Source organism: Calliphora vicina, chromosome 2 (genome assembly GCF_958450345.1).
Source record: "Calliphora vicina chromosome 2, idCalVici1.1, whole genome shotgun sequence".
NCBI classification, from domain to species: Eukaryota; Metazoa; Arthropoda; class Insecta; order Diptera; family Calliphoridae; genus Calliphora; species Calliphora vicina.
Genome location: NC_088781.1, coordinates 65,966,460 through 65,980,425, shown reverse-complemented (window position 1 = coordinate 65,980,425; position 13,966 = coordinate 65,966,460). Strand labels below are relative to the sequence as shown.

Sequence of the window (13,966 nt, the reverse complement as noted above, 5' to 3'; positions counted from 1 at the left end):
TAAACAAAAATTTAATTATTTACACTAACAACAAGAAAAACACAAAACCAGAGAAATATAAAAACAATGTCTGCATCAAAGGCAAATAGAAACAATAAAAATGGGGGAAGGAAACAGAGAGAAAGAGTAGTAGCTGCCATCAAAATTAGATTAAATTCATACAATTGTTTTTGGGTTGTCATTTGCTGATGCACAATGATGCCAACTAATGTTGACAACAAATCGCAACACTATTTAAATGCTTAAATATTTCTTTACTCCTTATTGAGTATGTATGTATGTATGTAGTATGAGTAAATGCATCTGTGGACAGGAGCTCTGTAAATTAGAACATGACAATGATTTTGGTTTTAAGTAAACAATCTCCAAATCAAATACAGACAAAACTGCACACTAGTTATAAAATCTATTCAACCATTCTTCCATCCATCCATCTATATTTGTATGTATATTTACCATGGCCACTTCTTCCACTTGAGCATTATTTCCACAAAAAATAAAATTAAAATGTACAAAAATTCAATAGAAAAGAAGTGAAAATTCAGCATAAACTCGACAAAACTTTTTAAATTAAAAAAAGAAGAAAAAAGGCAACCAAGATACACAAGAACACAAGCTTAAACAAAACAAATCTAATCTAATTCATTGAAAACTTCTCCAGAGTAAAATAAATAACGGACATTGTTGTGGAATACAACAACATCGACAAAGAATATAAAAATAGTACTAATCAGCACTTGCTCCTCCTCCTCCGGTTCAGTTACGTTCACAACTAAAATGATAATCGAGCAATATCTGATGCTATCATTACGAGTACCAAGTGGATTACATTTTACACTTCGATTCTGTATTGAATGTCTGTCGGTAATAAATTTGGTTTAATTGCAATTCTATTAAATGTTTTAAAGATTTTGTTAAATTAAAGTTAAAGCTAAAGAAATAAATGCCTCTGAAAATGTCACACAATGGCCCACTGTACAGCATCGATCAAAATATTTTGGAAATAAATCTGTCATTTCTAACTGGCTGATCCTATCATGAATAGCACAACTTAGAGATGCTAAATTTTAAAACATTTCCGAATTGTGGTTCCTCCAAATTAAAAGTTTTTAATTTATTCATAAAGCTCTCGATTAGGCCAGTTATACGGCACTGTTATCTAGGGGTCGATAATTCGAGTTTTTGATATACCAGGGGGCAACTGTACTAATTTTACCAGTTTTTCCCCCTTTTTGTTTAAAGTTTTGGCAAAAAAAACATTGGTCTATTGTCGCTTCCAACCACTTAGGCATGATTGATGAACATACAAACAAAATTAAAAAGATATTTATATATGTAAATAGATTGTGATATACAAATCATCTCTCTCAATTTAATGTCCATGAAAAAGTCGTAACACAACTGTGACATTGGAACAAATCTCGTTAAAAAAACCTGACAGATAAAGCGTTCAATTCTTAATTTGTTTTAAATTAAATTAAATAAAACACAAAATTTAGACGTAATAAAATTAAACTAATAAAAATGTTAATGGATCATTAAAAATTTTAATGTTGATTTAAGAAAAACATTTTTATGAATAAAACACAAAATTGGCAAACAATAAATAATATTGCTGATACAAAAAAAGGACAAGATAAAGTTTATATGTTTAAAGAAAATTTAAAATATAACATTCTTTGTTCCATTAACAATAAAAACTTAAAATTAAATTAGCATTAACCACAGATAAAATATTAAATATTTTCACTTAAAAATACAAGAATTATGGCCTGAATTATGGCTGATAACTAGAGGGCGGATTTATATGCAAATGGATGTTTTTTCTCGAACGTCCAAATACAATGATGACTAACTATCTATCCGAATCACACATTTTGCAGTAAAATGGCATCGATTTGTTAGGGCATATTTTATTGATAATGCATATTTTGTTATATTTAACTTCAAAATGCAATTATCGAAATTTTTTATATTTTTTGTAGTCAATGAGCAACATATAGTCTAAACAAAAAGTTTTTTGTCGAATTTGTTATAGAAATAGCATTAAATGTTATCGACTAACATCATTAGACAACAAGTAACTGATATTAAGTCTTCATTTCACCATCAACAATTGAAAATTATCATTTCAAAACATTTTGCTTTAAAAAAGTTTAGAATTTTTTTATGTATCAAAAATTCATTAGATGTATCGAAAATATTCATATTTGTTTTCATTTCAATTTCGATTTATAAGAGATTTCGTTATCGAAAGATTTTGTAACTTCACATACACAGTTACCGCACCTGACAGTCAATTCCCAGCATTTCTAGGAGACTTTCCTATCATTTAGGATGACAACTAGTTACATAACAAGTTACGTGAGTAGTTATTTTGGATTACTTAGAGAAAAATGCACTACACAATTAACGTTTAAAGTAACCAATTGACTTCTCTCTGCATTACAAACAGCAAATACGTGTCGGCCAAGTGATCAGACATTATAGATATTTACTGTCTGGAATACATTTACTAAGTACTTGCTTATCTGCCGATTTTAAAAGGCAAGTCGCAAGATAGATGTTCTAAAGATTAGTTTTAAAGTTTAAACAAGATCTTATAATCAATATATCCATCGTTTTCTCAGAAGAACAATTATAATTTTAAAACTTTAACTATTTAATTCCTGGTTTAATTTAAAAAGTCCTAACTGCTGGTAACACTATTATGTTTTGACATTAAGCGATCCATAGCCAATTATTTTATGATTCTGCACAAAAATATAAGTGCATATTTTTAAAATTTTTAGGTCATATTTTGATTTTTTTGACGCATATTTTCCAATAATAAATGCATGAAAATCCGCATGATTACCCGTATATACAAAAACAAGTAAAATAAAAATTTTAAATATTTTTAGGTAAACAAAATTTAAATTTTTTTCCAGTTGTTTTTTAAATTTTATAATTTTTTTTTTAATTTTAAAAAAAAAATTTAAAAACTAAAAAAAATTTTTTTTAAATTAAAAAAAAAAATATAAAATTTAAAAAAATATGAAAAAAAATCATTGTAGGTCTAACTCACTATGGTCTTATATACGTCGTTGCACAGGTCTTTGAAATATCTATCATTAGATATACATATTGTCTATAATAATGATTTAGTAATCCAGATATGGGTCAAAAATAGGTCAAAAATCGAGGTTGTCCTGGTTTTTCCTTATATCTCAGCCATTTGTGGACCGATTTTCTCGATTTTAAATAGCAACCGAGCCGGAAGAATTTCGGAGATATTGATGTATCATTCGTGTATGTAAGTTATTTGGGGGCTTCAGAAAATTGATTTCAACACACAGACGGACAGACGGACATGGCAATATCGACTCCGCTATCTATAACGATTCAGAATATATATACTTTGTGGGGTCGCAAATGAAAAATGTAGAAATTACAAACGGAATGACAAACTTATATATACCCTTGCCACTCATGGTGAAAGGTATAAAACTATTTTGCGGCTAGTGGATTTTGATTTCAGTTATTACAAAGGGCACGTTTAATTGTTTGTTTATATTCGTTATCACAACTAAATCAATTTTCTTTGTATGGCAAAAACCGAAAAATGTTTCAGTTTTGTTGAATTTTATGAGATAAAAAAAAAATCAGACATTTATGACAAAAAGTCCTATTTGAGGAAGACATTTGTATGGGGGCTAATAATGTACCAGTTTCAATAGATGTCCCACAGAGGTATTGAAAAAAAAACGATAAATAAATCTGTAACTTCTAAACGGTTAGTCCGATTTGAATGAAATTTGACATGCGCAAAGAGGAAGTGTTGTCGAGCAAGTTTTGAATTTGGATCTCATGCACACACAGGGGGCGCGGCCATAGTAGGACACCTCGGGTTTATTTGATTTTTAAAACAATCCTAATTTTTCGTACCCATCAATCATCTCTTATAGCATTTGAAAATTAAATTTTTAAAATTTTTAACCACCCAACCTAATCCAGTTTTTTTTATAAAAGCTGGTCCAAATATTTCTCGAAAACTAGCCAAAAAAACAAAAATAGTTTGGAAATTTAAAAATTTATTTATTTTTGCATTTTCAATTTCAAAAAATTCATGGAATACTTTTTTGAAAAATATGACAAGAAATGCTTCTCATTGAGTTTTTGCGAAGACACAATTTTTTTAAAATTTATATTAAAATTTGATTTATGAATATTTTTTAATGAAATTTTACAGTTATATAGATTTTTCTATTGAAAATGTAAAAATAAAAATTTGTTAACAGGAATCCCGCAATTCCCAGAAAAGTTTTGAAAAAACCCATTTTTGGAATTTTTTGGTTATAATATCGGAACTCCTTACAAAAAAATTATGAACATATTGGGCCATCTGCAATGGTCGAAAAAAAAGTGGGAAATATTTGGACCCGCTGTTATCAAATAACTGGAGTAGGGTGGGTAAAAATGTTGAAAATTTAATTTTCAAATGCGAATATCTCCTAAGCTATAAGGAAAAATAATTTATAGCTACGACTAGGTTTTTTCGGAACGAAGAAATATAATTTAACACAGCCGATGTGTCATGCTTGGGGACCCCAGGTGGTCCCATGAGGTGCAAATTCCAAACTTAAACCCGTTTAGAAGTAACAGATTTATTATTTGATATTTACATATTTATTTATTTCCCTGTATTTTATTCTATACCACTATGCGTCGTTCATAGTTCGAAAAAATGTATGTGTAAATTTTTATCAAAATTGCAGCCAGATGGCTCAGAAAGACTCAGTATATTTTAAGGTGGACGTTAAAAACATCAGCACAAACACAATATACCCTCACTACTAGATGGAGTAGGAAATAATTATATTAAATAATTTATATTTATTTCAATTGAATGAGTTTCATTTTTTTCAAAAAGTTCTTCGTGTTGTTACTCTTATAGAAGTGTTGTTTCTCTTCCATTCCCGGGAAATATTAAAAAATCTGTTCAATCCCTGAATTCTCGGGAATTTTTTAGTACTTAATTAAGCTAGAAACCAGAAACATTTTCAAATCAGTATAAATATAGAATCGGTCCATAATTGGTCATAGCTCCCATATAAGTCCCACTTCAGAAAATTACTCTCGAAAAAATAAATTATTAAAATTTTAAAATAAAAATAATTTGTTCATATTATACTCAGTGTAGGGTATTAAATAGTTGAGCATGATGGACTATACGTTATTAATTGTTCTTTTTTAAAACTGTGCTACGCTAAATTTAATCATGATATGAACGTATGTATTTAACAATTATTTTCAAAACAGCAGGTAATAGTTTCTAATCATTAGTAGCTAATTTTGAAAACAAAAACACGCTTAGACGTTTTTGTAACACAAAATTTGATATTTGATGGTTTTTACAAACTTTTTATTTCTATTAACAAAATTACTATTTTCCTTTTAAAGCAAATGTCTGCACTTAAAACAATTGATTCAAATGTTAATATAAGAATTATTGTAGTTTCCTTTAACTAATCATTGAAAGGACTATTCTTATTTCCTCAGAAAATGAAAAATATTGTCGAAATTAAATTATTTTTAGTTTTCTAAGTTGAATGTATTATTGCTTGTGCTTTTAAGATCTTATTCATAATCAATTAAAAAAACTATCAAAGATTTATAAAACAAATTTTGCTTTATAAACCAATTTTTTAATGTCATTCATAAAAATTAACTTAATATCCAATGAATATAACAACGCACCAATTGATCACATGTTGCACTGATTTTTTATAAAGGAGTCGATAATAATATTCATAAATTGCAGTTCATTTGTATTACTTTACAAACTACCAGGGGTCATAAAGGTGACTGGTGAATTGTATAAGTGGTCATGTAGCCATTCTGCATTTTCCAAACTACAGGAGAATGTATGCAAACAAGTGGAAAAATAAATATACAGGGATGTGTGGGTATCATACAATCATAAATACCCCAAAATGTAAAATAGGAGTTAAGGAGTCATCATAACATAACAGCAAAGTAGTATGTTGTTTGTTTTTTAGTACCCAACAAAAAGGAATTTACACAAAAAACAAGTACAAAATAACAAACAACAACAGCAATAACAAAATTTACACACAGTGTTGACACAACAAAAATACATAAAAAATAATGAACAAAAAAAATTAAAACAATAAAATTTCCTTTTTTTAGAAATACACGTTAAATTTTCTGTTTTACTTTTATCCTCATTTATAGTTTGAAGAGGGATAAAGAGGATTCCGCCACAGCCAACATTTTTTAACCTCGAAAATACTGCACAATACATATGTACATACGCCGGAAGAAAAACGGCTATTTCAAAATCCCAACCAAACGACGGTAATAATAATAATACGCTGTGGTAGACTACAACTACAGCGGCGACGACGACGATACCAACGATAGTGATGATGATGATGACAATAAATGAATGCTGGTTGTTATGCATGTGATATTTAACGATTAATATTTTGTGGCAACACACATTCATTATCAATAGTGGTGGCATGTCTCTCCTTCCCCGCTTAAAGAATATCAATAAAATGAAACGGCAATAGCAAAGTAGTGTATGCCACTCTTTTTCACACTTAAAACACAAACTGAAAAGGAGAAGTCATACACGTATATTGCACCACGCCTAATGTTCATATACAGTCGGTCTTGTTGCTCTCTTTTTAATTAACTCGCTAATATTTATATATTTCTCTCTTTCTAACTTTTCATTCGAATTTCTCCTCCATTTACCAATTACCCCTTAATCACAAATCAAAGAAAACAAAAACAAGAGCATGTACTCTTTTATCAAAGAAAATATGTATATATTTCAATCAGACTCTCTCTCTCGCTTCGTAACTTTGTGGGTGAAGAAATCTCTGTAAGTCATTTAAAGTTATAAAAGAACTTACCTTATTAAATCTGGTAGGCGTTCCAAGACTTTGGGGTGGGTGTGCTTTTTTGTATAGGATGGCGATAGAGCCACCGTGCATGCCAGCATTAACTCGGTGGATAACTCGACAGGATGTTGTGGTGATTTTTCTTCGGGAAGCTTTAAATAAAAACAAGAACAACAACAAAAACATATAGTAAGTGTAAATGCTAAACAAAAAAAAAACAGAAATGTTACAATAACAACTACCTTCACACTAACTAGTGAGAGAGTAAAGAGGAGAACACAAAAAACGAAAATAAATGAAAGGATTAGAAAACGTTTGTCATGATGTTGTTTTTCTTTTTCTTTTTATTATTATGTTTTTTTTGTCTCTATTGTGTTTGAGTTTGTTAAAGTTTATTTAACTTTATTTCCATTCTTTTCCAATAGTTATAGAATTGCTATTTTTCTTATTCGCAAAAACCAATTGAAAAGTAAAACAGAAATTGAAAAACAATTTTGGTCATGTCATGAATTTATAACACTTTTTTTTCAATTTCGCTTCTCTGTAGTTTATTTCTCCAAAAAAACATCGTTTGTTATTGTTTTTCCATAACCGTAATAAATTACACAAGGATTATTATTTACATTTATTATTTGTCTTCAATGTTGTGTACACATGTGTACGTGTGAGTATGAGTGAGGGGATGTTCTCTTATCCTCTCGCTCTTTCTTATTTAAATTAAATGTTTGTACATATGTGCATTTTAGAGACCAACCGAATCCGGAAACCAAAACTAAACTGACCGAAACTATCTAGTGTACTACGAATTGCAGGAATAATTGTGTGTAAGTTTCCGTACTTTTGTTAAATTCCATAATTTAACTTAAATAGAAGACGGTTTTAAGGGAACTGGTATCCCGAATGGTTTTTAAATAGTATTTAATTGATATAGACTTTTATTTACTTATATTAACAACAAAGAAGAATTATAATTAAATTCTGAAAATAAAAAAAAGCATAAAGAATTCATTATTATGGTATTGACAAAACAATGGAAACTTTGGTTTCAATTTTCCAAGAATTACCTAGGCCATTTATTGACTCAGTAGTTTGTTGGATATCTCTTGTTTTTAATTACAGCTTCTCACCTATTTTACAGTTTTAGCCCTGTAAAATAGCCCTTCAAAGTTGACTGATTTTCAGTTTTCAAAAAACAAACCATTTTTAGGTAATTTATTCCGCTTTCTGATACAATATATCGAAAACTATGTAACGGATCGTCATTATTTTTGATTCTATTGATAAATATATTTATTAAAATTGTACTGTTTGCATTGTATTTGTCCAGGTAAATCGATATTTACCAACTATCCATTTTTTCAATATCTCTTTGATGGAAAATAAAAAAAAAACTATCAATTTCTATATTTGCCATATTTTCAAAATAAGTTCTTTGATTATTCCTTTACCTATTAGGTAAATTTTTTGCTATAGGAAAAAAGACATCCTTCCAAAAATGACACATGACCGTGAAAAAACCAACCAATCTTTTCTGGAATAATTTTAAATCAATTTAAAAAATATTTTATTTTACTTCCCAAAAAAATTTCCGAAAATTTGAAATTTCCCATAAGTAGGCACCTGAAAGGCGTAGAATCATTTTCAAACACTCATTTCATAGGCTGATCAATTATCAATCATATGTTTTTTAAATTTTTTGATTATCTCAAAAGTTATGATTTTTGCAACTAAAAATCACAAATGGCACCACAGTGCGACGACGCAACATTTGATTTTTGAAATTGAGTTTTTGAAAAATTTACTTTTTTTCTTAATTTAGTCCATATAATTCTCGGTGCCAAATTTCAATGGTCTACGACCACTCCTTATATTTTTTGCACAAAAATGTATTGCATTTGGATTGCATGGGCGGTATGCGGTGGGCATGGCACATTTTAATAAAACTTAGCCTATAGGCTAGAAGAACGTATACGTTCTTCTTTTGTTTCAGAAAATATATTTACCAAATTTCTAGACTTTTACTTGGATAGGAAAAATTTTATGCCAAAAAATCTATGTATTTGGATTGTATGGGCAGTGGGCGTTGGGCGTGGTCGATTTTGATAAAATTTAATTTTATTAGTTTGGTCCATATAATTCTCGGTGCCAATTTTCAGAGCTCTATGGCCACTCCTTATAATTTTTGCAAAAAAATGTATGAAGCCATCCCCTCTGTGCGACGCTTTGATGTAATTAAACAATCAGTCGTCTCCTTAGAAATATTTTGTCATTCCCTAATAATCTTTATACCCTTCTTGGTATATATTTGAGTCTGTATTTTGCGATCTAAAATATTCAATAGGTTTTCTATGGCAATCTGGCAGGCATTTTCAAAACACGTACCGTATTGGATTGTAACAATCTTAGAGGTGTCTTGGGGTCATTGTCGTGCTGGAATCTCCAAAATAGTGACATATTTTCCTCAGCGTATGGATACATAAGATCGTTTAAAACAAATTCTATGAATTGAACCCATTCCTTGCCCTAAAAAAAGCCCCACATCGCAACATTGACTTGAGATCCAATGGTCTTCCATCACAGCATCTTTAATTTTATTTGGATTCATTAATTGTAATTAAACTCTCTCAGTTTAAATGTTCTTCGCAAATTGTTTACGAGCAGTACGGTTTTTTTATGAAAATAACAGGGGTCGAATTACCGTATTCGATATCGAGTAAAAGTGATCGTAATTTTCGTATTTGAGATTATGACATTCGATATCGAGCAAGAAGTTTAGTACACTTTATTATAATTCCGATGAGAGAATAGAGAGTTCTTGGTCAAATGCGGTAATTCGGCCCCAGGTTTTTTCGCTGGGCGATAGCAAGCAAGACCAACCTCTTTTGCCCTGCGACTAACAGTTTGTGAACTAATTTATAATTTTAGATTATTGATCACCTCCCGGGGAGTCAGTTTTTGGAATTTCTTAAACTCTCTAGCTATTAAATTACTTTGTCGTGGAGTAGTTTTACGAGATTTCACGAATTTTTGTTATAATTGTTGAAACTGCTTATTTAATATCATAATAATATTGAGACAATATATGTATATCACAAATAGTTATTTGCTTCAATCTAGCACTAAAGTCGTTTTTTATTTTGGCCAATTTTACAAACTATTTAAAAATTATCGAAATAAAATAAATATTGAAATATTTGTTTGTTTAGTCTTCTTTATTTGCAAAAATTTAAAAGTTTCCATTGTTTGGCCAATGCTAAACAGTATTACTACATTCTATAAATATAGTTTTGTTAAACTTTAATACTTAGAAATGCTGAAATTTAATATATCGACCCCTTTTCGGTATATTTATGGCAATATTACTACTTAGGTTAATTTTAACGTATGTGAAATTTAATTTACTAAATCGGTTTTTGTATAGCATTTATAATTGGGTATTAATGATACCAGCCAAAACAAAAAAATGTAATAATAAAGCTCTCCTGTAAAATTTTGTATTTGTGACATACGATAATTTCGCGCAAAGGAGTCGATATTGTAAAAGCAATAATTTTTATTCGATAACAACCCTAATTGTCACTCCCTATATTCTGCTAGGTTTATTTAAAATAACCTATAAATAATTTCATGAGTTTTTAAGCCATGATATATTTTATTTATTTTTAAAAATCTCGCTATTCGGCTAAATTACTGACTGAGACCTAATATTCGGTGGTACTTTACAAAACTAATGTATGAATGTAGCATTTATTTCTTTCTTTAATTTAAGCTCTTCTAAATTCATTGTTTTTGTTATTTTTTTTTTCGTTATGTGCTTTCCTTGTTTTTATTGTTATTGTTGTTGTTATTAAGTATTCATTCGTCATGAATCATGATTATATTCACGTGCTTTGATACTTTTATTTATCGTTTTGTCGTTCGTTCATTTATTCATTCGCTCACTCACTCACTCGCTCGTTCATTCGTTTGTTGTATTTATTGGCATTTGACTTTGAATGTTCATTCATTTTATTTTATTTTGATCTAGATTTTATTTGTTGTTCGCTTCAACACAACTGTTGCACACTTTTAAATATTTGGAAGAGTCCAAAATTTTACTATTTAATATTTTGAAAGTGGACACCAACCATCATATGGCCATACAATATGTAAATTGCAAGGTTTGTTACCGATTCAAAATGGTAAAGGTAACGATAATTTAGATTATTTTGGTAATGGTGATTTAGCGTTAACGGTATTTTGTCTTATTTCTGTATTTTAGTGAAAACCTGGTTCAGGTAGAAGGAATGGTCCACATGATGTTTCCAATAAATAGAAAGCATTTTCAAAATAGGTACCAACACATACAAGGCTCAAAAAGTTCCTGACAAGAACTCTTTTAAAAGAGGCCAAAGACAGAGCACGGAAATTGAATTCAAATTTTATACAAAAAATATACCTGTTGCTGAATGAAGAAACGTACGTATGGAACACTTTTCGCAGCTTACGGGTCGATAGAGTGTTATAGACAAGTTTAGGAACCAAAAGCAAAAAATTTCCCAAAAAGTTATTGGCATGTCAAGCAATATTCAGTTGCTGCAAAAGAAGCCAAACATTTGTTGCAAAGGACTTTATAAATACCGAAATTTACATCAAGGAATGTTTACAAAAGAGGATGCTTCATAGGACTTCTTAATGTGTCCACTTATTTTTGACCTGATTTGTCATCATGTCACTATAGTAGTACAAGAACAATAATATGTTATTTGTACCAAGAGAGTTAAATCCTCCAAACTACCTGGAGCTTAGGCCAGTGGAGAGATATTGGGATCTTGTTAAAGGAGAATTGAAGAGCACATAAAAGGTGTCCAAAAGTGTGGTAGATTTTAAGCGGAGGTGGACTACCTGTTCGAAAAAAATAACAGAAAGATCAGTAAAAACCTTAATGGAAGGGTTTCCGGAAAAGGTTCATATATTCATCACTATTGATTAGAACTACAAAAATAATATTTTCTCATGACATAGCATCTACATATTACTACATATTACTACATCCACCGTAAATCTACCCAATGATCGCAATAATAAATCCACCAAATACCCCCTTCCAATATCCAAAGGTATAGGGCCATAATAGTGTTGCTTATGGGGGACAGACAAAAGTAAAGTGTCCAAATATAATGGACCATGCAGTAGTTCAGACATAAATATAAAAAATAGCTGTTCTCATTGTCTAAAAGATTTTTTCAAAAAATACTTGAATACTTGAGCACGGTTAATGAACCATAGAGGAAGGCAGCTTTAAAAAGCCCATATTGACAGTAAGAATATCCTGGATGTCGTATCCACTGGGCAACCAACATACTGTCCTAATGATCTCAATAATTTTGGTAGATCGCAATATTTTTGGTAGATCTCGTCTAGTAGATTCCATATATATAAAAATCTTTTAAATCGGATCGGATTAATTTTTGATATACCCGAGGTGACCACTTTGGGTCATTGTGGCTCGGCACCGCCTTGGTGTTATAAGCCCAAATTCAAAACTTAAATATACGGATTAAATAGATGGTCAAAATATATGAAAAAGGCAAAAAAAAATTAGAATTTAAAATAAATAAAATACTTACTAACTTCAAATCGATATATCTCGATTCCTAGACCCAGCGAAACGCCGGGACAAGTATAACTTTTTTTACCGATCTATCTTTTCCTGGTGGGCAGAATTCCCGACGATCACTGAAGCCTACCATAGTCGGGGTGTTACTTCTTATCATCGAGAGCTTGACGAATACTAAAAATACGAACTTTCCTCTTTGGAAAGCAACACATGGAGAGAAAAAGCGTTAATTTTGCCGAACACCTGAGTAACGTATCTATGCCAAATCAGACTGTAGGAACATAACTTATTGTGTTTTCTGGCATAAATGATGCATTTATTCTGCCTTTTACCCTTCTTTGTGTTCTTTTCTGAAAAAATGTAGTTTGGTCGTGTTCTTACCCTGAATATATGCTACATGTTTCACACTCAATTTTATCAAAGGGTTAGAAATGCACCACTTTTTATGTATAGTTTTTTAATATTTAGAAGCTACATAAAAGAAAATTGCATAAATGCTAATGATTTTATTCTATTGTGATCGTTAAAAATGCAACACATTATGAGGGTATGGGTAACATTTAATAAATGGTACACAATATATAGGCAACATTTTGTGTCAGAAAAGAAAACACCATTATTCTTTAAAACACTTTAGTTTTTACTACTTTGTTATTAAACATAAAAATATTTTATGTGATTGTTTGATTTCAAATATTTTACTTTTCATTCTAAATATTTTCTTGATTAATAAATATCAATATTAAAATCTAAAAATATAAAATAATTATTCCTTCACAGACAACGGATGATCATTTCCGAGCTAAATCAGAGGACGTTCGAAAAGACAGATAAAGATTAAACAATGCAATCTTCATACAGATCTATAATTCTACTCCTTGCTAATCAAAGTTATTTGAGAAAATATTGCAATGTAAAATTATACCATACTAAAATAACCAGCGCATTCCATAAAAAAGACTTTTTGGACATAGCCCAGACCTTCGACCAGGAATGGCGGGGTTAATTCACAAAATTAAATGTTTACTGCCACCAAGTACGAATGGAATGCTGGAGTCAACATATCAGACCGAGTTCTTAGAGTGAAATACTGTGATTATGTAACATGAAATTATGAAATAAAAAGTAGTGTTCCACAGGGAAGTGTTCTTGGACTAAAACTTTATTTGATATATACTTTTGATTTACCTGTGGTCGGTAGACTTTCCATTTCGACATGCACTGATGATAAGGCAATACTTAGCTCCCACACAAATCCGCAGGTAGCTTCTACGGAATTGGAGATATGGAATGATTGGAGAATACGAGTAAATGAACTTAAAAGTAAACAAATTACATTTATACTCAGAAGGAGTGACTGTACAGTAGGAGTGACTGAATTCATGTATTAAAGTGTTTTAAAACCAATGTAATACAATTGCGGGGAACGGCCAGCAACTTCAGTATTGAACTT

At 30.1% G+C, this 13,966-nt stretch overlaps 1 protein-coding gene across 1 annotated transcript in view; it reads right to left on the bottom strand.

Moving 5' to 3' along the window:
• ssp3 (short spindle 3) overlaps window positions 1-13,966 on the bottom strand; it is a 174,044-nt gene that overhangs the window by 135,611 nt on the left and 24,467 nt on the right. The window contains exon 6 of the mRNA XM_065499595.1: window positions 6,927-7,066. Coding sequence (XP_065355667.1) covers window positions 6,927-7,066 — 140 coding nt within the window. The remainder of the gene's footprint in view (window positions 1-6,926; window positions 7,067-13,966) is intronic.